This window comes from Zootermopsis nevadensis, unplaced genomic scaffold (assembly GCF_977971745.1).
Source record: "Zootermopsis nevadensis isolate Lab colony 2312 unplaced genomic scaffold, Znev_1.0 Znev_ptg000004l, whole genome shotgun sequence".
NCBI classification, from domain to species: Eukaryota; Metazoa; Arthropoda; class Insecta; order Blattodea; family Termopsidae; genus Zootermopsis; species Zootermopsis nevadensis.
The window spans coordinates 7,857,373-7,880,807 of NW_028259136.1; the positions used below are offsets into that span (position 1 = coordinate 7,857,373).

The 23,435-nt window shown below is 41.8% G+C and overlaps 2 protein-coding genes across 2 annotated transcripts; one reads left to right on the forward strand and one right to left on the reverse strand.

The window, feature by feature from the left end:
- Window positions 1–1,971: 1,971 nt before the first annotated feature.
- Window positions 1,972–9,165, reverse strand: Fic (FIC domain protein adenylyltransferase). Its single transcript, XM_022076478.2, has 4 exons — window positions 8,742–9,165; window positions 7,562–7,938; window positions 6,566–6,732; window positions 1,972–5,618 (listed from the first exon to the last, which is right to left on the reverse strand). The coding sequence occupies exons 1-4, from the start codon at window positions 9,073–9,075 to the stop codon at window positions 5,063–5,065; spliced, it is 1,434 nt and encodes a 477-aa protein (XP_021932170.1). The 5' UTR covers window positions 9,076–9,165; the 3' UTR covers window positions 1,972–5,062.
- A 5,059-nt stretch (window positions 9,166–14,224) lies between these two features.
- Window positions 14,225–23,390, forward strand: LOC110838822 (putative glutamate receptor). Its single transcript, XM_022082434.2, has 9 exons — window positions 14,225–14,360; window positions 17,709–17,878; window positions 19,330–19,626; window positions 19,993–20,090; window positions 20,449–20,625; window positions 21,145–21,377; window positions 21,505–21,725; window positions 22,023–22,285; window positions 22,879–23,390. The coding sequence occupies exons 1-9, from the start codon at window positions 14,225–14,227 to the stop codon at window positions 23,111–23,113; spliced, it is 1,830 nt and encodes a 609-aa protein (XP_021938126.2). The 3' UTR covers window positions 23,114–23,390.
- The last annotated feature ends 45 nt before the right edge of the window (window positions 23,391–23,435 follow it).

The window sequence follows — 23,435 nt, forward strand, 5'->3', positions numbered from 1 at the left end:
AAAACTCAAAGGGGTACCCCTTTGAGAAATTTCAATTTTTTCGAAAAATTTCGAAAAACCGAAAAACGTGGGAAATCGTCCAAAACGCGCACAAAACTAAGAATTTTTGAAAAATTTCAACTTTTAATTTTTTTCCGAATTTTCCGAAAATTTTTGGTTTTGTGCGCATTTCAGAAGGTTTGCAGCGTTTTTTGATTTTTCGAAAAATTTGAAATTTTTTCCTTCTAAATTTGACCTGTCCCATCCCAATCAGGACTAGACTCCGCCGCACTGTCTACTTCACACAGTCTCAGCCGTACTCAGAATGAGAGGCAGCCGGTATCCGCTGTACACGGTGTGTGATTCACCAGGTCTGTGCTTGACTCCGTCTCTGGTTAACAAGGTCTCTGCGTCTCTCGTCATGCGCCTCACAGGTCTCTGCTTGATGCGGTGTGTGCATCAGCCTGTACATGCTTGACTCGGTGTCTGCCTCACCCGATCTCTGCTTCCCATTTTCTGTGACTCACCACGTCTTCGCCTCACTCTCTCTGTCTCACACTTCTCTGCTTGTTTAGGGCTGTGCCTCACCCGTCTCTGCTGAATTCAAAATTTTTGTCGAAAATTTCGAAAATTCTTAGTTTTCTTCGCGTTTCACGCCATTTGCAGCCATTTTTAATTTTTTTTAAATTTCGAATTTTTTTGAAAAAACTCAACTTTGAGAAATTTCAATTTTTTCGAAAAATTTCGAAAAACCGAAAAACGTGGGAAATCGTCCAAAACGCGCACAAAACTAAGAATTTTTGAAAAATTTCAAATTTTAATTTTTTTCCGAATTTTCCGAAAATTTTTGGTTTTGTGCGCATTTCAGAAGGTTTGCAGCGTTTTTTGATTTTTCGAAAAATTTGAAATTTTTTCCTTCTAAATTTGACCTGTCCCATCCCAATCAGGACTAGACTCCGCCGCACTGTCTACTTCACACAGTCTCAGCCGTACTCAGAATGAGAGGCAGCCGGTATCCGCTGTACACGGTGTGTGATTCACCAGGTCTGTGCTTGACTCCGTCTCTGGTTAACAAGGTCTCTGCGTCTCTCGTCATGCGCCTCACAGGTCTGCTTGATGCGGTGTGTGCATCAGCCTGTACATGCTTGACTCGGTGTCTGCCTCACCCGATCTCTGCTTCCCATTTTCTGTGACTCACCACGTCTTCGACTCAATCTCTCTGTCTCACACTTCTCTGCTTGTTTATGGCTGTGCCTCACCCGTCTCTGCTGAATTCAAAATTTTTGTCGAAAATTTCGAAAATTCTTAGTTTTCTTCGCGTTTCACGCCATTTTTAATTTTTTTTAAATTTCGAAATTTTTTGAAAATTCTCAAAGGGCTACCCCTTTGAGAAATTTATTTTAGTTTTGGTGAGTATTCTGGACAATTTCTAGCATTTTTTAGAAATTTTTAAAAACCTTAATTTTTTTTCAATATTATACCCACCCAACCCCTGGCAGAACTGATCTCTTCCGGAACCAGTCTATGTCGCACCTTGACTCTGAATCACATTGTCTCTGCACGACCCGATCTCTGACGGGCCGTCTCTGCAAAGACATGGTTAGGCAGAGACCGAGTCGTATAGAGCCCGGGTTAGGCAGACACCATGCCGAGCACAGACCGGGGGAGGCACAGACCGAGTCGGGGTGAGCCAGAGACTGAGTCCAGCAGAGACCTAGTGAGGCAAAGACGTATTCAGGTGTAGACCAAGTCAGGCAGAGACCGAATGTGGGGAAAATTTTGAAAATATTTTTAAATTTTTCAAAATTTTCGAAAAATCAAAAAATGCTGCAAATTGCCTAAAAGTGCAACAATCCAACGGCTTCAGATTAAAAAAAGGTAGGAAATGTACACACAACACAAATCTGGCGCATTTACTGAAATCTGAACTCTGTGAATGGCTGATAATTTCCCAGCTAGGGATTCTCCACACACACAGAAAAAACACATGCAGGCATTTATGTAATTTATAATTAATGATCTCTGACCTTGAACTAAACTGGAATGTATCTTCAAAGTCCACAAAAATCCATGTGGTTGTTCTTGAGTTTTGTGTCTACAGATTGATGGTCAGTTTAATTCTAGCAGGTGCTCCACTACAATGTGAATGCACCTAACAAAGTTGAATGCAGTTTCTATTTATGGACATCACCTGCACACATAAATATTAGTCACATTTAAATTCCATGAAGCAGAGGCTGCAATAGGCATGTACTTCTATGACAAACAAAAACTGTCATATGCATTGAATGGTCAACCTAACCTCACACACACATAACTGAGCAAAAATTCAACAAACCAACAAAAGACAAACAATATTCTGTTATGAATCTTGGTTCTTGGCTTTGAGTCATCTTAATGCCAAGAACGAAGACTCCATTAATTATATCAGGATTTGATCACTGATCAGTTACACAGTTTCTACAACACTTAATATATTACAAAATAAATACTTCACATCTTTATTACATTAACATGAATAAAGAAGTAGCAGCTATGCATAAGGCTGTTTTCTGGTGTGTAGCACCATGCAGTCTGGTAGAACACTGGCAGCTAAAACCTCTGAAACAACAGTAAATATCTACCTGACTGCATAGCGCTACACACCAGAAAACAGCTGTATGCATATTTGTTGCTGTGAGAACCTTAAACTAATTAATTTATACAGCTATGAATATAAGGCATACAACAAGGAGGGAAGCCACAATTAGATATTCAAGATACTTAAAATTTCAATATTTGTAACATGTGGTGAATAAAATGACTTTAGAACAGTCAATTCCATGGACGAGGTGCAACTGAGGAAACTACTTAATATAATTTGCTTGTAGGCAATGTTAAAAGATATTCTGGCTACTAAGTAACCATTGCACCTACAATTTTCACTGTGGTGGGCAGTACTTTGTAGAGTTGTGTTCTAAAGTGTGTGCATATTTACGTATAAACAATTGAAAAGTTGATGGCTTAATAGATCCACTCCAAAGACAGAGCTGAATGTGTGTTATCATGAACACAAAGCTCCAAACACATGTATTACATACTGGAAATGATATATATATATATAATACTGAAGTCAAAGACATGAATATTCACAGGTACATTCTGTCACAGCATGAAAATTCGGCAAAAAAAAATTCTGATTTAAAACAATTAATTAAAAACAATATATTTCCAAACTTATTTCTTGTTTCATTGGCTTCCAATTTTAGACTTGGAAGTCCAGTCCTATAGAAAATTAGCCACGACCTATTTATATATGTTCATATACATAAAAAGGGCATGAATTGGACCTTTCACCACTAATCTGAGCCAAGATTAAGAATGTGTGGTGTTAAACCTCCACTCCTCATACATCTTCATGGCATGCTGCTTAATTAAGCACCACAGGCATCTTTCACAAACCACAAATATAAACTGGGATACTGGGAACGACCCGTTCTTCAAGTGCCTGAGCGCTGCGGGTCCCAAATTTTCGTTGGCTTGATCTATCGACATTTGGTAGGACTCCTTGGACGAGGGATCGGCCCGTCGCAAGGCCTCTACCAGCACACAGGACAGCACAACACAGAAAAACGTGGACAAACATCCATGGCTTCAGTGGGATTCGAACCCACAGTCCCAGCGACCGAGAGGCACAAGGCCCACGCCTCAGACCGCACGGCCACTGCGGACCCCATACAGATATAAACACTGTATGCAAATTTCATACAGATCCAAGAGTGCCTAAAGAACACAAATGTATTCATGCACCACATAATTATTTCCTGTCAATATGAGAGCAAGTCTACAACAGACACTGAAAACATTCGTAATACTGATAGGAGATTGAGACATAAATTTAAAAAAATACAGACATTTCAGAAATGACTACCTGACCATAACATTCAACCACTGAAAACTCAGGGCATTAATTGGAGGTGTCAAGGACGAAAACAGCCGCACTGGTAGTTTGCAGACACCATTACATGACTGCTTCTTGCAGCCAATCTGAGACAAGTGAAACAAAGCACCAGCAACGATTCTTACTTACCCTGACCAGATTAAAACATAATGGAGCACACACATTTCTTAATACTTACATTCAATCAGAAGTGGGTTTATGAACTAATCCACAGTGTCCTATTATTGAGCTTGACTTGCAATCATAGTGAGAGGACAAAGATTACTCCAGGAGTTTGACTTGTTCCAGGTCTATGACAATTTAAGTATGGGCCATGCAGGATATTTGACCCTCACGTAAAAATTCCAATTAGACCTGGCAATTTAGCATATGATCAATATTAAATATGAGTCTATTATGAGAAAGAATGAACTTTTAATTTGTTCAAAAGCACTGACATACGTAGTGATATTTAGTGTGATTTCTCTATAATTAAATACATAAAAAGCACAATTTAAACACACAGGTTTTGTAATCACACAGTAACATGATATTAATAAAAAGTCACATTTGTACATAATTTACTGATACACTGTTCTGTGACATGTGGACTGCCAAACTTATCTTTTAAAAAAGATTTTATGCACTGATTTTAAAGGAAGGAACAAACAAAATTTAGTATTTCCACAGATAAGTAGCGTACATAACCTGCAAAATTCAGACTCTATAATATTCTACATTACTAATAATAGAAACATAAGTCAATGTGCATGGAAAACCAGGGACCTGAAAATCTAACGCAAAGGAGCAAGTACCCTACAAAAACGTAAGAGATGTCACAGTTCATTGACAATCATGCACCTCATGGTATGATACAGTGGGGGCAGGAGATGCAAATAGTTGTGGACAAACATTTGGTTCAATATAAAATCTTGTTATTATACCCAATCATGATTCACTGCAAGAAATTCTAACTAAACTCTTAAGTTTCTTACTTTCAGACCAGTCCTTCCATACTGAAACTAGAACCTCAGGCCTTCCATAGGAACTTCACTGCATTTCTTCCGTATCACCATACCTCGGACTAGACTCAGACTAAGTAAACATGAACGCCCTGTTAAGTACAGGTTTGTACATTAGTATAATCTCATGCTGTTCTCTCCTTCATTCATCGTCCCAGTTTCCACTCCCATCATCTAATATTATAGTCCGTCTGTCCCATTCCTTCTGTTCTAATGCTGGAAACTCTGTCATATATTCTTTAGTAGCCCACAGAAACAGATCAAGCGTTCGCTCTGTGCACTCTGCAATAAACCGTACGAAAGGACGAACGTCTCCCTCATTCGCAATCTCTAGGTACTCATAATACTTCAATCTGTCCTGTTTGAGAATGATAACAGGTGGGAAACCAGCCTGCATCAGTATGGTGTTCATTAGCAACCGGGCGGTGCGTCCATTCCCATCTGTGAAAGGATGGATGTGCACAAGCTTGTAATGTGCCAAGGCTGCATATCTGATTGGATGTAGATGCATGACTCGCTCAGAATTCAGCCACTTCTCAAACTCTTCCATAAGGACTGTGATTTCAAGTGGGGCAGGTGGAATATGCCCACCGACATAAACCTGGGTGCGGCGGAACATTCCGCTCTCCAGTGGGTCTACAAAACCCATCACTCGCTTGTGGATCTCCAAGATGTCTTTTACAGAAACAGCCCCTAACCTGCAACAGGGGACATCTTGTTCAGATATCAAATGTATTAAGCAAGGCATAACAGTTGCAGAGTACTGACATTTGATAAACTTCCACTAGACTACATGGCACAACAACCCAGAAGACAGCCAAGACACCATGAAAACCTCAAATCCTAATTAAAAATTAAACTCATCTAAAAAAATACCTGGGAAGTGCCATAACACTGAATGAAAATTGTACAGAAGAGATAAAGAGCAGGATAGCACAGGGAAAAGCTGCATATGGAAAAGTGGAGGAAATTCTAACGGCGAGGAATAAGACTAAGGAAAAGATTTGCAAAATGCTTCGTATGGAGTGTTGTTTTATATGGTGCGGAAACATGGATGTTAAGAAAGAAGGAATAGGAGTATTTGGAGAGCTTCGAGATGTGGCTGTGGCGAAGAATGAAGAGGATAAAATGGACAGATAAGATCAGGAACGAAGAGATACTGAGGAGGGTTAAAGAAGAAAGAAATATATTGAAGACAATAAGAAAGAGGAAAGCTAGCTGGATAGGCCACATATTGAGAAGGAACTGCCTACAGAAAACAATTACAGAGGGAATGATCGATGGGACGAGAGGAAGAGGAAGGAGATTTGTAATGTTGACAGATCTGAAGAGAGGATAGAAATGCTTGGAAGGTGCAGTTCCGCTGATACCTGTCTGCGGACAGACACGCGATGATGAAAACCTTGCAGTGTACACAAACAATACTAAGTTCAATCTAAGTCAATTAAATAGTTCTGAAGGTAAAACAAGCAGAGACAACATCTGCATTATGCACTCACTGTATGATTTTTGTGCAAGGAATACATAACAGAAGCGTCAACTCAATTTACTTTATTTTTCTCACTATAAATCTTATCCCACAAACACTAGTAACATTTATGTGAGCAGACTTGTCAATTTAACTTGTCAGCTGGTAACAGATTACCTGTTCACAAGAGTAGCATTTATATACTTCATGGCAGCATCCAAACCCAGAATCTCATTATGCTCCATGATGCTCTTGCCTGCAACAGCCATCTGTGTCTCCACGATGGAGCGTGTCTGAGACAGCGTCATCGTGTTTCCCTCGATGCCGACAGTATGGTAGATGTGCTGGAAGGACACAAATTACAATCAATATCCAAAATAATTCTTACTGGTTTTCGTAACTAATGTCATTCCATTTTAAGTTAATATAATGTAACGGGTGTACAGAACTGACACGAACAAATCTAATTCACTTGATATCTGTAACCGCACACTTGCAAATGCTGAATTATTTTCAGGTCTCTGATTTCAGACACAAATTATGAAGACTTTCAAGTAGTTTTCACCTTTATGCATTGATCAGATTCCCTTTGTGCAAACAGAACAATAAAGTTATAAAATAAAATATATACATGACTGTACCCGCGCCATAGCCGCTCGGTCTGAGGCATCATGCTTCGGACCGGTGATACGCTGGTTCGCATCTCGGGGTAAGAAATTTCTCATGAGATTTTCGACCGGTGTATGGGACCTTTACCAACCCAGCATCGTGAAGAAATTGGGGAGCTACAATGGGTAGCGTAATCCAGTCATGAAAACTAGCAATAGTTGGGGGTTCGTCGTGCTGACCACACGTCACCCTATATCTGGTTGGATGATCGTTCACCTCTGATTAGGCATGTGGACGTGAGGCCAGCAGTCACGCTAGTCGGCTTTGGCTCTCAGAGGGCTGTTACACCAAGGATTATTATTATTATTATCCCATCTATTCACCACTTTATGGGGTATGTACTCCAATGTACCCGAGACAGACCTTGTCCCTAAGGTACATAGGGCAGCAGCTATTTCCGGGATACATTTTGTTTTTAATATCTATTACATGTATTATATAATTTTATTTTACGACAGCGTCTTTCGAATGATGTATTATTATTATTATTATTATTATTATTACCTGAAAATATGCCTCTTTCTTGGCTCGACGAAAAGATGAACTGGAGTCTGGAATATTTGACAGTGTGTCCCGTTTATCATCAATCCTGTGCAGGTTACTCCTGTCCATCTCTTCAACAATTTGTGCTGTCCTCCCACGGTTACTGAGGGCACCCAAATGATCAGGAGAGTACGTCAAGGCTTGAAAGTACAGCTGGTCTGCCGTAATGACATCATTTTGTCTTTCTTCGAGGAATTCTCCATAATGGTTGAGAATGTCAGGGTGTCTAGGAGCGAGAGCTACAGCATGCTGGAAAAGTTTCAATGCCTTGTCATGCTTCCCAGCCTTCTCCATCTCCAGAGCTGCATACAACGAACTCAAAGCCTCAGATTCTGAAACTGGTAAATGAACAAACATTAATATTAAACACATAATCAAAAAGTAAAGAAGCCCAAGTTCCTGCCCCATATTAAAGAAAATCTTGTTCCTCAGTCCATATGTGGCACATTAATTTCTTACTTTCTGCAGTGAATGTGATGTTTCATTTCTTAGGTGTGTCTTCACAACACACTGACCTGTTGCATTATTTATGTTGAAAATTTGTAACTAGAATAAAACCCAAATTTACTTTTGATCTAATTGTATGAAAACCTCAAATTCTGGAAACAGACATACATAATCACAGTATCACAAAGCTATTTAATTTCTTGGTTTATGTAATGACACTATGTTAACTGTTCTGATTAAGAGAGACCAATGGCAAGCTTAGTACGGTGACTTGGGAACATCGTCAAACAGGACTGCATGTCTCCTATACAAGATTCGAACTGATGAATATAAAGCATTAAGAATAACCATAACATTATGATTGAATCCTGAACACACAGTCTGTTCCATTTTGTTCTGGAAGTGAAATTTTAATTTCTTCAATTTATTCCTCATTTAGTACATGATGTACTAATTTAGAACTATAATACCCATTAATTCAGTGTCAGTCATTCAGATTTCACTCACTCATCTACGACATTCCACATTTATTCAATGATCAAGCTGAGGTTATGGCAACGTATAACAAAAATTGAGGTTAAGATAACCTAGAACTAGTTTTGCTCAGGGAAGTCGATGTTAAATGATAGAAATACTGTGTTGAACAGACAAACTGGGACACGATAATTATTTTATTTTAAGTAATACACCTTACCTGAATTCTTCTTCGGTTTTTCCGAAATGTCAGTCTTGCGCAATACCAAACCCAACGTTCCTTCATCTGGAACATGAAGCTGGCTGTCATCTGGCAAAGGTGAAAATGCTTTCTGTTGGGGCCTTGGAATTGAATACTGTTTCACATCACAGCACTGTGCCTTGAAATACTCCGACAGAAATGTAAATGATACTGCAAATACTACACCAGACAGGAATATGGCAGACAGTGTAAATCTGTTCATTTCGTCTTTAGAAGCCCATGTGTAACACAGAACATTAAATATTAAGCTTTTCGCGGCTCTTCCCCGTTCAATACACCAACCTGCACTCATCTTGTCAGTAAGTCAAAGAATTTGTATACCTGTCATAACACCTGCCTAATTGTAACAGCTTCCATATTGAAAACAAATGACAATTCACAGTTATGGAATTACTTGTTTCATACTCATTGGTAGATTCATAAACGTCACAGTTCACAGGAGTGGGTAACTTAACAAAATTAATTATCCTTCCCTTGTTTGAATTGTTCTACACACGAAAATGGAAAACGTAGTATGTGTATTTCTAGGAAAGAACAATGTAGGGTAAATTAGTATACCATACTTTTGTATACTGGTTTTACAGAACGAAATATAACTTCAGAACTAGTATAGGACCCGAGCAAAATCATTTCTCGGCGACTGCAGAACCGACGTATATGACAATGAACTTTCCCTTCGTAACGAGTATTTAGTTACGAATGTGTGTGTTCTGATTCATCTTTTCATACACACTTGTCATGGTGTTTATGCATAGGAACAAAGAAACTTAGATCATTATCTTCATGGCCGTCCCTTGATGGGAGCATGGCTCAGGGCGACGGGCCCTTGTGAACACAGTAATGAACATTAAGGTTACGTAAAATGTGGGAAATTTATTGACTAATTTATTGCGCTACAGGCTTCTAATTCTGCTCCATAAATATATTTCAATCTAAAATACTTAAGATCTACTCCTAATGATATTCATGTTATATAATCCAGTCTTTTGTTCTGAGATAAGCGAACCAAATTTCATGATCTGTTAATTATGTAAGATTTGAGGTTTTCACAGCGGTGAGTATGAAGATTGCTGTCTTCTGGGTTGTTGCGCTGTGTAGTCTGGTCGATGTTAACCAACGTTTCAGAGGTCATACTGCCTCCGTCATCAGGGCGATGAGTATGAAGATTTCTGTCTTCTGGATTGTTGCGCTGTGTAGTCTGGTCGATGTTAACCAACGTTTCAGAGGTCATACTGCCTCCGTCATCAGGTAAAATGTGGGAGACGACATATACGCTGTCTGCTTCAAACCTTAGTTGACCAAGCCTCAGACCTCTATCAGACGCTTGTACCTTCAGCTACCTTAGGTAACGTCGGCTTTCGACGTTGAACCGAGTCGCGCGCTGAAGCTGTAACAACATTTCGATCAAGACTGTAGTTTCCATCTTCAGGGTAAGTATTCAGTGACGAGAACGTTAAACTCAACCAACGGAAACCAAAGAGCAGGAAGTAATCTGCATTGCAGTGAAATCTCAGAGTACTTAAAAGTATTATACTGTCATGACTCGGTTTTCACAGCCTCGATTACACAAATGGGCGTCATATAACAAATCCTACCCCCACAGCCCCTAACCTACAGAGGTCTTTTTTCTTTTTTGTGAAATTTGACAAGAAATGATTTAAACCACTTTTATTTATGCACTTACAAAAAAACAGACATGACCAGTCAGTCGATCAATTAATTACTCAGTCTCTGAATTCAGTTAATTTGTCCACGCGTCCAGGTGTCATGCGCCGAGCATCCAGACTCAACCGCATGACAGATACCGAACATTAGTCTCCATATGACAGAAATTTACTAGAAAATTGAAACTAGCGTCTCCGAGGCTCTCGTTGCGAAACGTTTGGTTGCAAGCCCAACAGAAGACGCGACGTCTTCGTAGGATGCAAATTTTACAGCATACGACGCTCCGCGTGCTTATGGAAGCTACGAAACCGTAAGTGGCGACTTTCATAATCGGGACCACGCCGAAAGACTTTATATTTAGCGTGCGTGAGCCTCGAGGTGCCTTTGAAAATGATGTTTGAGAACGGAAGCTGACCAAAAAATGTAACTGAAGCGAACAGCAGACTGGTAACCTATGAGACATGGCTCCGGCAGGTTAGGTTAGGTTGGGTTGGATTAGGTTAGGTTAGGTTAGGTTGGGTTGGGTTGGATTGGGTTGGGTTGGGTTGGGTTGGGTTAGGTTAGGTTAGGTTAGGTTGGGTTGGGTTAGGTTAGGTTGTTGGTTTATAGGTTCGCGTCTTCGGTAAAATTTCGTCTTTCAAGATCGTCGCTACGCACGGCGTCGATTTTCTATCATCGTGGGGTATGCTTCATCTGGCGTGACGGCGGATGGCGTCGCGACGCTGGGCGTCGGTTTTCTAGTTTCGTCAGCAATGATATTTAAATTTATCTGCGGTAACGTTGGCGCCTTTATAGGGCGTCGAATTGTTCGGCGTCGCGACGCCAGGCGTCGGTTTTCTAAAGTCGCAACCAAATCGTTCGTGTCACATTCCTGGGTCTTGTCATGGTGTTGCGACTATAGGCGTCGCGACGCCGGGCGTCGGTTTTCTACTTTTGTCTTCAGTGATGTCTAAATACATCTGCGGTATCTTTTGCGTCATTATATGGTGTCGTGATGCTCGGCGTCGCGACGCCTAGCGTCGATGTTCGAACTTTGTCGAAACTTTTATTTCAAGTGCTTCACATTTCTTGCGTGGTGTAATGACGCATTTAAGTGCATGTCATTGGTCACAATGTTGTGAAATCGACGCCAGCATTCGCCACGCTGAGCGTCTCTATGCCAACATTTGCGATGACTCAGACGCGCCAAATTTACTGCAAACAAGTCTTCGCATGACTGTGGACGTGATACTATAACACCGAATCCTAGCGTCGACATATCTCTCGCGACGCCATGACAAGACACCAGAAATGTAACCAAAACGCATGAGAGGTAATTTGGACCGTTGTCACAATGTCGCCGCTTGTCTTCGCAACGCCTAAAATAGAGCCGTCTCGAAACGACGACAGATACCGAACATTAGTCTCCATATGACAGAAATTTACTAGAAAATTGAAACTAGCGTCTCCGAGGCTCTCGTTGCGAAACGTTTGGTTGCAAGCCCAACAGAAGACGCGACGTCTTCGTAGGATGCAAATTTTACAGCATACGACGCTCCGCGTGCTTATGGAAGCTACGAAACCGTAAGTGGCGACTTTCATAATCGGGACCACGCCGAAAGACTTTATATTTAGCGTGCGTGAGCCTCGAGGTGCCTTTGAAAATGATGTTTGAGAACGGAAGCTGACCAAAAAATGTAACTGAAGCGAACAGCAGACTGGTAACTTATAAGACATGGTTCCGGCAGGTTAGGTTAGGCTGGGATAAGTTAGGTTGGGTTGGGTTGGGTTGGGTTAGGTTAGGTTAGGTTGGGTTAGGTTAGGTTAAGTTAGGTTGGGTTGTGTTGGGTTAGGTTAGGTTAGGTTAGGTTTGGTTGGGTTAGGTTAGGTTAGGTTAGGTTAAGTTAGGTTAGGTTAGGTTAGGTTACGTTAGGTTAGGATAGGTTGGGTTGGGTTAGGATAGGTTAGGTTAGGTTGGGTTGGGTTAGGTTAGGTTAGGTTGTTGGTTTATAGGTTCGCGTCTTGGGTAAAATTTCGTCCCTCAAGATCGTCGTTACGCACGGCGTCGATTTTCTATCATCAATGCCAACGTTATACCAAGAGGGTATGCTTCATCTGGCGTGACGGCGGATGGCGTCGCGACGCTGGGCGTCGGTTTTCTAGTGTCGTCAGCAATGATATTTAAATTCATCTGCGGTAACTTTGGCGCCATTGTAGGGCGTCGCATTGTTCGGCGTCGCGACGCCAGGCGTCGGTTTTCTAAAGTCGCAACCAAAGTTATCAAAATCGTCGAGTCACATTCCTGGGTCTTGTCATGGGGTCGCGACGATAGGCGTCGCGACGCCGGGCGTCGGTTTTATACTTTTGTCTTCAGTGATGTCTAAATACATCTGCGGTATCTTTTGCGTCATTATATGGTGTCGTGATGCTCGGCGTCGCGACGCCTAGCGTCGATGTTCGAACTTTGTCGAAACTTTTATTTCAAGTGCTTCACATTTCTTGCGTGGTGTAATGACACATTTAAGTGCATGTCATTGGTCACAATGTTGTGAAATCGACGCCAGCATTCGCCACGCTGAGCGTCTCTATGCCAACCTTTGCGATAACTCAGATGCGCCAAATTTACCGCAAACAAGTCATCGCATGACAGTGGACGCGATACTATAATACCAACTCCTAGCTTCGACATATCTCTCGCGATGCCATGACAAGACACCAGAAATGTAACCAAAACGCATGAGAGGTAATTTGGACCGTTGTCACAATGTCGCCGCTTGTCTTCGCAACGCCTAAGGGCGGCCGCACACCAACTGCGTCAAGACAATCATCAAGACCTGAGACAAAAGACGCAGTTTTGCTTCATTCGTGATTCAGACTCGAGTCCGCACACCGAAGTAGCAAGTGTCTGCGTCTTATCACATCTTCTCCAGTTGATTCTTGGAACGGCTATAGCGTGAAACCTAATAAAACAGACAATATAATACGGGTAATCTGTGTCCTCCATAACTTCATCAGGTTAAAGGACGGCTTATTTAGCGAGCAGAGTCTAGGTGAAGATGATGGTGGCCATGACAAAGGCAGTTGTGAATCTATATTCCAGCCCTGCTGCAGAAGAGCAACTACTGAGGCCGTTGAAATGAGGAACCATTTGTGTTCTTACTTTTTGAAACCAAATGTGACTCTTCATTGGCAGAACAAGTACACTTTAACATAAATCTTTTCGTTTTATGTGTGAATGAGAGCAGACTTGTACGAAACGAGCTTAAGCTCAATGTGTATAATAGTTAATTCAGTCATTAGCTCGTTAAAATAAAATTAATCAGTGCATTTACTATCTATGTTTACTTCTTTTGAAACAGAATGCCAAGATTTATCAACCTCGTCCTTGTTTGAGCGGCCCGGGGTCGAATAATCGTATATTACCGGGAATTTCTCAACCATCTGCACTATCTTAATATTTGTTTGCTTTCACTCATGTCGATAACGTACACTGGTGCTTTTCCTTGAGTACTGATGTCTCAGTCCTGACGCACAGAAAAGGAACATGCCCGAGTCTTGCTGCACGTGTCTGCAGCATGAAGCTGACGTCAGCATCATGACTCAGACCGGTGTGCGGCGTTCATAATCTCATTCGTTTCAACTATGCTCCTTTCTTTGCGTCATGTCGCAGACATCGTGTCTTGACTGTTACATGCCTTGACGCATGCCGGTGTGCGTCCAACCTTAGTCACCCCTGCCATATACATGTTGCAAGCGTCGCTGTGTGTCGTGCGGGTTGCCTGGCACTCCGTTTCCAGATGTCCCGTGTGCTGCATGTCCTGGTACTCTCCCTCGTGGCTTCGCGGTGCGCCGCGACGCTCGGCGTCCTGCTGGCCTTGCAGACGCACTTTCACGCGGGCTGCGTTTACCTCCTGCAATCTCAGAACACAACAGGTAAGGAAACTTATTATTATTCTTATTACCATAGCGTTGTCGGGAAAGATCTTTCTTGCGTGGAACTGTAATACAATTTACTGCAGAATTTTCTTTGCAAATCGCAAGGAAATTGCACTATTTACATAAAAATTTCAAAAAATATCTTCATGGCGACTTCAGTACCAACACGAAGCAGACCCCCCTGACTTCAGATTACTAATAGTCTCTCAGCTGATCGAAAAGTGTCCGTATTTTATGAAACCGAAGGTTCATTATTCTTCACACACATCTGGCCATCCCTAATATTCTTCTAACACCCCCCTTTACCATTACTTTTTCCGTATACGCGCACATTTTAAAAAAAAAAATCCTTCAAATGAAATTTTCTGACAAAAGAACTGTGTTAATGTTAATTTATCCTGTGAGCGCTACATGATCAAGTCCACCTTAAATTTCCTGATTTAATTACTCTAACAATTTTTAGCGAAGAGTACGAATTATGAAGTTCTTCGTTACGTATTTTTTTTTCTACAGTCTGTTGCTGAGCCTACGCTAGTTTCTACAGGTTCGTATTTTATAAACACCCTGTCTTCATACGCCCTGAAATAACTCAATATGAATAACGATGTATTACTAATCACAGAAAATTATGTGTGGAAACAAAAAACTGCATTTTGTTCGACATTGAACGTAGCCAATAAAATACGAAACGCAGACAATCAATTTCCACGCCGGTTCAAATGTCCTACCACGTATTTAACAGCTTTCACTATCTTTCATCAAACACGGTTAAAAGCTGGGGCCATAAATTACGCATTCATAATATCGCTTATCATCCAGCGCAATAGGACAAGATTAATTGCAGGCACAAAACTGTTACGAAGCCAACTAAGAACTCAAAAGGCTTCCTTCACGCCCACTTCGACCAAATGGAATATTATATACATCGAGGCCTTCGGATTCTGAGTAATTTTTTTTTAAAAAAAGAAATTTCGATGGGATGAATATTTGGCGAAAGAACCACAAGATTATTTACGTGAAGTGACAACGTAAGAATATAGCAACACTCGTAAATATTATCCCACGTGTATCAAAATTCCTTAATAGCATTTCCATGGCAACCGTTATAACAACACACATATATACCGCGAGGTCCAAAGTCCCTTAAAGGAAAACGATGACCAATCAGCCAAGCAAACTACCAGCATTTGCTTGTTATATAGATAGATAAAGTTCTTAAAAACTTCTCAGCTTGTTCTTATTTCCTGTGTTTTTCTTCTGGGTCGGGACGCCACGTTGTCTTGCCACAAAATATCGGCACAAAGTTGGTAGAACAAAGACCCAAGGAACTATACTACGAGGCGCGTCCACAAAGTAAGTTTCCCACTCGTCCCACAGCTAGCAAACCTTATATTGCGCGAAGCGACTGTGCGTACGTGATAGAGCAATGACGTAGCATGGCGCATGCACTAACGGTACTTCCCGCGTTCTCACAGTAGCATCGTTGCAGCTGTTGAAGATGGAGGTTCTTATTCCAGCTCCCGCCGACTGTGAAGTGCGGTCAGTGATAACGCTAGGCCGCACAAGGCTCGACGGACAGCAAGTCTCCTGCAGGAGTTCAGCTGGGAGGTGTTTAATCATTCACCCTACAGCCTGGACCTCGCTCCCAGTGATTTCCATCTTTTCCTACACCTCAAGAAATTCCTGTCCGGTCAGCGTCAGCGTTTTGAGAATGACAGAGAGGCGGAGATGGTTGTCACACAGTGGTTCCAATCCCAGGCGGCAGACTTCTACGACACAGGTATTCAAAAGTTGGTCCCACGGTATGACAAATGTCTCAATTCCGGTGGCGAATATGTTGAAAAATAGCTGGACACTTGCTGTATCTGTTGCAATAAATATTCCCATGAAATTGTGTTTTGTTTCTGTAAACGGCCCCAGGGAAACTTACTTTGTGGACGAGCCTCGTACATTTGCAGTTGATGGACATTAAAGCTGTACCAGATCACAAATACCTCTGTAAAATGAACGCAAACCTTCCTAATCCTCTCCCACGAGGCAATAAAAATGAGATACATTTATAAATATTTGTGTATGTATTGCGTGCGACATGCAAAGTTCCCTTGCTTTGGAATATTGTCCTGTAGCACGAGAAGGTGAAAGCAACAGAATTGGTAATTGCATTTAACACACGCGTCTGCGAGATGTGAACAGCCCATTCTGTAGCTGTGGTTTACAGGGTGGCTGCCTCAACAACCACCATAACCCACAATGCCACGTGACACTTCCATTTAAATTTGCCCTCGACCCCTGTTCGTTTATAATTCTAATACTTGAACATTTTAAAATCAGTCAATGAAATATGGATATTCCAGCAGTCAGAACATAATCCCCTTGAAGCCGAAACTCGTCTTGGCGTTATTTAGAAATTCTGTCCGTACCGCAAAGAAAACGCAACACTTCACCATTACAACGATCAGCTGGTTAATGCTGTATAAGGATATAATCGATATTTACTCTGGGAATAATATGAAATCGATATATACACATCACGGCTAAAACTCAAGAATTATTTATTGTTAAAGCAGATGGTACATATAGTTACCACTACACTTTAAACTGTTAAACATAAGCTGACGTTTATTATACGCAAGACACTAAAACGCCTTCAACGTAATGATTAGGCTAAACGCAGCACAAGAGTGTCGGAGAAGTTGCCGCATCACCACGGCGAACTGTAAATTCCTATGAGTGTGAGCATGAACTACAACATACAAGTGGCGAAGGGGGGGGCGTGGGAGGTAAAGTGCCACAGAAACTGTTTCATAAAAAGAGTTAAAGACCACAATGGGATCTTTTTCATATCATGTACTACGCTTTCATCAGAAATTTGATGGAGTGTAATTTCAGCTTCGTAAATTCAGATAAAAAATAAATCATGTCCCATTGCGAGAAAATTGCATGGGTAAATGTAACAAAAACCCGACAGCTGTTTCTTCAATTCAGAATCGAACCCGGTACCTAAAAATACGGACATGTTAACAATTACTTGCTACGTAAAATCTATTTTGATCAGCGTATTTTGTTACGCTGGGGTCTCGGGTTCGATTCCCGGCGGTGCCCGAATTTATAACTTGTGTTGGGCAAGGCCGTGGTCTAGGCAACACGGAATTTTCCTCCGTGGCATCCCAACAATTACTCCATTCACACACAGAAGAAGGAAATGGCAAACCACTTCTGGATCATCTGCCAAGAACGTATATGAACAGGTCCCAGTCCGAGAAAAGGATGGAAGGATCCTGTTCATATGGACCTGTCGTCAGACAGAACACTAAATAAATAAAATATTAACAGCTTTTCTTCCAGATGTAGAACAGATGCGGATTTTGCAAAAATTAATGTCAACAAATGGCCGTCAAATAGCAGCGTATACCTTCTACGATCCAAATCAACTGAAGCCTCGAACCTGTTCCTTCAACAAGCCACTTCACGTGCTGCTATCTAGCGACAAGAGTACCAAATTAGCCCTAGCAGAGGTCAGTAAGAAATACTTTATTCGTACTAATAACACACCCAATTTACTACGTGGTAATTAATCCTTGCTAAGAAGGGAATATAGACTTATATATTAGGTCCGTGTGTTAAGTACGCATTCGTAAACTTTCTAAACAATTGATGGATTTTCATGCAATTTTTATCATCAAGATTGTGTTACAGGGGCAGTTTACAATTTCTGTCATCAATAATACCGAAATATGGTCCATACGAATTTTTGGGGACAACAACATTAGTGCCAGAACAATAGTTGTATAATCAAATCTAAAACTTCTTGACGATGGTGAAGAGTCAATTGAAAAAAAAAAATTTTTGAATATTATCCATCGTATAGTAGATATAAAACGTAAAAACGACGTTTCGGAGATGGGACTCTATCTCCGTCTTCAGGTTCCTACACAGTTGGGCCCACTTTCACTTTTTACTTTGTCCGGAGATAGGGATTAGCTCTATCTAGTGGGCCCAACTGAGTAGGAACCTGAAGACGCAGATAGAGAGTCCCATCTCCGAAACGTCGTTTTTACGTTTTATATTTACTAGACGATGGATAATATCCAAGAGGTCCGGAGATAGGGATTAGCTCTATCTAGTGGGCCCAACTGAGTAGGAACCTGAAGACGCAGATAGAGAGTCCCATCTCCGAAACGTCGTTTTTTACGTTTTATATTTACTAGACGATGGAAGGTCCGGAGATAGGGATTAGCTCTATCTAGTGGGCCCAACTGAGTAGGAACCTGAAGACGGAGATAGAGTCCCATCTCCGAAACGTCGTTTTTACGTTTTATATTTACTAGACGATGGATAATATCCAAAAAAAATTCAATAGTTGTATAATGTTGAACCCCATTTCACGTAATATTTATTGAATAATTAACGTTAGTGACATGAAATTTCATAAACACGTATTCTCTATTATACATTAGCATTGGTAACATGGCGTCGTGTGTAGATTTGATGTTGTATATCTTGTAAATTTAAATATGTGAAATGAGATATTGGTTGATATTACACAAAGAAATGGATTATTATTTGTAGTTCTTGATAGTCTGAGCATCTGAATGAAAGTTATCGTCATAAACGTCTTTCAAACTAATATTTTAATATTTTACGTCAAATCACAATTTTTAATAAGATGATAAAATATAAAATATTTATATATATATATATATATATATATATATATACTACCTTATGTCTTTCAAACTCTTAAAAGTCAACATGAAAAGTCATAGAAATTGTAACATAACTCAACGTAATAGTAATGATCATAATTTTTAGGTGCAATTATTTTTATTTTAAAGCTTAAATGTAAATAGCATGTCATTGCTACTGATTCTTTCATTGATGATTAAATACCTGGTAATTAATCGATTAAGTAATGGCTGGAATTCGACAATGATGACCATCTACAAACGACTGTTTATATTTTCAGCTGTCCTCAGAACGAGGCGTCATGGCGAAAGCTGTTTGGCTTTTGTTTCTTGATACGTTGCTCGAGCAATTCTTAGAAGACGTTTACATTCCCGTGGACTGTGAGTTTATAGTGGCTCAACGTAGCGGTGAAAATGCGGTAAGACTTACTGAAGTCTACAGAATGGCCAAGGAATTCCCCCTACATCGTCGCCATTTTGGAATTTGGAGCCAAGACAGATTGCACGTGATTACTGAAAGTTTGTTCCGCCGCAGATCCGATTTTCACGGCTTTACGATCACAGCTACATCTATGAACGTGAGTAGCAACCAAACACACAAAATTAAAAGAGGTATTTCAAATTTTATTCTGATACGTAATTTGTAAGGTTAGGGAAACATACACACCTTGCAGTTAAAAAATTAGAAAATTGGGTTAGGTTAGGTTTAAGACTGTGATTTTGAAACAGGGTTGAAATTTCCACATTCACTTTCAAAATAATCATGTCACAGATTATCGTATTTAATCAAAATTGTTTAAGCATAATAATAATAATACGTGAAACAAAGATAGTTTTTATCCCAAGGATAAATACGAAGGGACATACACACATGAAGAAAATATATGCCAGATCATTGTGTAAACTAAGAATTTGCGTGTCATAATACATCAAATTTATCGCAGAGTCCGCCACTGGTGATCTTGGACGAGGAGAAAATGAAAATGAGAGGGGGGCTGTTCGGATCCGTCTGGTTCAGTCTCGAGGAGCGCCTAAACTTTACGTGAGTGTCCACCCCCCATTGGTTTTCCACCTTCAAAAGATGTTTACTGAACAGCTGCACCCCCGCTGGGACACAACTAAAAATTTCTTTAATATAGCGAGGTTTCACTTGCCAGGAAGTCACTCCAAGTACCCAACCCAGCTGGAACAAAACTGAGTAAAAACACGTCAACGAGGTGAGATTTCACATTCTCGTGGCGACGAGTATAAATATTGCTCTCTCCCGCATTATTTAAACAGCCGTTGAAATTTAACGGGTAATGACGTATTTCATCTTTATTCCTTCCTTCATCCTTAAAAAATAACCAGCCGGTACTGCGACTGAGCGTAAAAGTGTTACAAGGAACGTGTGTCAGCAGGACGCGGTACGTGGTCCCCAGTTTGAGGTCTTGGGGAACGGTGTACGCGAACAACACGACTACAGGAGTCGTAGGCGTTCTTGCGGACGGTCAGGCTGAGGTCGGCGTCTTCAGCATGCTAATGACGTCACGACGGATGGACGTCATGGATTTCACTACGCCGATACTGAGCCCCAAGTAAGTAATCCATTTAACGGCCTAGTATCAGGAGTTGCCAGCAAACTTAAATGGCTACCCCCTGAACTCTTACGTGATGTTCTGTTTGAGAAACTTCTACATGCCCAGCCCATCTAGGTAACCCGTGTGACACTCGGTACATGTATGGAATAATTTATTTGTACTCTGACTACAAGCCACGGTGGTCCAGCGGATAGAACGCTGGGGTCTCGGGTTCGATTCCCGGCGGTGCCCGAATTTATAACTTGTGTTGGGCAAGGCCGTGGTCTAGGCAACACGGAGTTTTCCTCCGTGGCATCCCAACAATTACTCCATTCACACACAGAAGAAGGCAATGGCAAACCACTTCTGGATCATCTGCCAAGAACGTATATGAACAGGTCCCAGTCCGAGAAGAGAAAAGGATGGAAGGATCCTGTTCATATGGACCTGTCGTCAGACAGAACACTAAAAAAAACCTCTGACAATCTCATTTCCTCTGTATAAAGCACTCGTGCTACACCCTGTATATTCGCGTAGGTTCCACGTGTTCGTCCGCCAACCTGACGGCCTTCAGTTGGAGTGGGACACGTACCTGGCGCCTTTCAGCGTCAGACTGTGGCTCACCGTCGTCCTCCTGGTCCTGTTAATCGCCCTGCTCCTGCCAAATCTCTATAGCCTCGGACGACGTCACGGGATCGCTGAGGCGACCCAGGTGCCCTTCAAGTTCAAGGACTCTCTGTTCTACGTGTTCGGCGCGTTCTGCCAACAAGGTGAGTGCCTTTTTTTTGGGGGGGGGGGGTCAGACCGGTTGGTTTCCTACACGGCAGTTTCGAGTATTATATTGATAAAGCTCGAGACCAGTGAAACCCAATTCCTGTGTCATTATGCTCTCTTCAGGTATGGAGCCAAGCTGTCCGCAGCTGAGCGCTTGTCGAGTGCTGTACCTGACCACGTACTTGACAGCAGTGATCCTCCTGGCCGCCTACTCGGCCACCCTGATCTCCTTCCTCTCTGTGAAAAATGCCGAACTTCCATTCAGTACCCTCGAGGAGCTCCTTAAAGCCGGAACTCACAAGCTCGGATGTCTGGAGCAGTCCACAGTACTCAGCCACTTCATGGTAAGCACCTTGACGGCAATAAACTGACTGAATGACTGACGTGAGAGTCAAACCAAGTACCATACTGACAAACCGTATGAAAAAGGAACCAATTATTTAAAATACTATGTTACGATGTAACTGAGTGGAAAGCAAGGACTAATTATGACGATATTCTAGACGTTGCACCGTGTAGTCTTACAAAACTTAACCGACGTTTCAGAGACGCTTAATGCCTCCGTCATAAACGAGATGATATTTTCACTTGTGAATTCGAGGCACTTAACAATATAATATTAAAACTGGTGTTTGGCGCAGGACGCGAAGCTGCCGTTGTACCAGCAGATATACCAACGGTTCCTGCACCGGATTCACGGTACGCTGGTGCCTGACATCGGGGTCGGCCTCTACCGGGTGTGCAGCTCCAACTACGCGTTCATCGCCTTGTACACGGACGTGATACAACACCCGCCGTCAGAGAGCGGGTGTCAGCTAGCGACCCTCCCCGCAAGCTACTTCCAGTCCAGTCTGTCTTTGGGACTGACCCTCAACTGCCCCTACAAGGCCTTCCTCAACTACCAGTAAGACAGCCTCCAGCTTTTGTAAACCGGGCATTGAAACATGAGTTTGGCTGAACTGGCACTAGACTAGGACAACATTCAGCCATTAACTTACGCTATTTAATAAATGGACTATACCCAGCCACTTAACTGGATCGTCAAATTTGGGCTAATAAGTCATTCAATCTGCTGGTCAGCCAGCACAATAGTCATGCAGTCAGCGAGTCATTCAATTTGTTCTCACACTTATTTCTGTCGATCTGTAGGTGTCTGAGTTACCATACTGATGCCAATTTTAGATCACGGATGGGTCAAGGCCATGTATTGGTCACGACAAAATTAGCCCCAAGTGTTTGCCGAATAGAGGTATTAAAATGTCTCAAGGTCATTTTAATATCATTCACACAATATGTAATTTCCTTAAATTTGCAGTCATTCAATTTGCTAGTCCGTTAGTCATGCAGTCAGCCATTAAGGCTGACATCCTATCAGCAGTTAAATTTGTCATTCCTTTGGTCATGAAGTCAATCATTCACTGAATCTGTGTTTGTCAGTCATTCAATCGGCCAGCCTGTTACTCGTTCCGTCAACTATATGTCATGTCATGCCCACAGCCTTCTGACGCTGTATGACGACGGAGTTCTACACAGACTCAAGGACGGCCTGTTCGCGTCCCTGAACCTGCAGGAGGCTGAGCACAGGGCGATGGTGGGCGGCTGGCTCAGCGTGGAGATGCAGCATCTGCTGCCTATCCTCATGGCGCTGGGGACCGGCATGGTGCTTGGCGCCACCTGCCTCCTGCTGGAGCTCGGGTCAGGGCGCCGGAGTGTCGGCAAGTGGACTGTCTGACAGCTGCGATCAGCGTCATACAAAGAGGACTGGAATAAACTATGATGACGAGATAAACAGACGCAGAAGAAGTGATGCTACCAGCCGGAAGGCAGAACAGGGTTTGGCCGATCACTTCACTGTCCCACGTGACTCGAGACTACATTGCTTCAATGTTTATTTACCGACAATGCATCAAACACGGAGAATGATACAGGGTAGTATGTAGCACGACTAGAAAAATTGCAAAATGCCTGCAGAATTTTGGTCGAGGAACCAATAAATGTTTTCTTACGCACGTTTTGCTTTCTATATTTGGGATGTTTCACTTTAATTTATTTTG

What these genes read in the sequence shown, in the direction of transcription:
- LOC110838822 (XM_022082434.2), top strand. Translation starts at nt 14,225, where the DNA reads ATGTCCCGTGTGCTGCATGTCCTGGTACTCTCCCTCGTGGCTTCGCGG. An exon ending in TCACAGCTACATCTATGAAC is followed by an intron (nt 19,627 to 19,992) that starts GTGAGTAGCAAC and finishes AATTTATCGCAG; the next exon opens with AGTCCGCCACTGGTGATCTT. An exon ending in CGGCGCGTTCTGCCAACAAG is followed by an intron (nt 21,378 to 21,504) that starts GTGAGTGCCTTT and finishes TGCTCTCTTCAG; the next exon opens with GTATGGAGCCAAGCTGTCCG.
- Fic (XM_022076478.2), bottom strand. Translation starts at nt 9,075, where the DNA reads ATGAGTGCAGGTTGGTGTATTGAACGGGGAAGAGCCGCGAAAAGCTTA. An exon ending in AGAAAGAGGCATATTTTCAG is followed by an intron (nt 6,733 to 7,561) that starts GTAATAATAATA and finishes GTGTCCTTCCAG; the next exon opens with CACATCTACCATACTGTCGG. An exon ending in AATGCTACTCTTGTGAACAG is followed by an intron (nt 5,619 to 6,565) that starts GTAATCTGTTAC and finishes CCCCTGTTGCAG; the next exon opens with GTTAGGGGCTGTTTCTGTAA.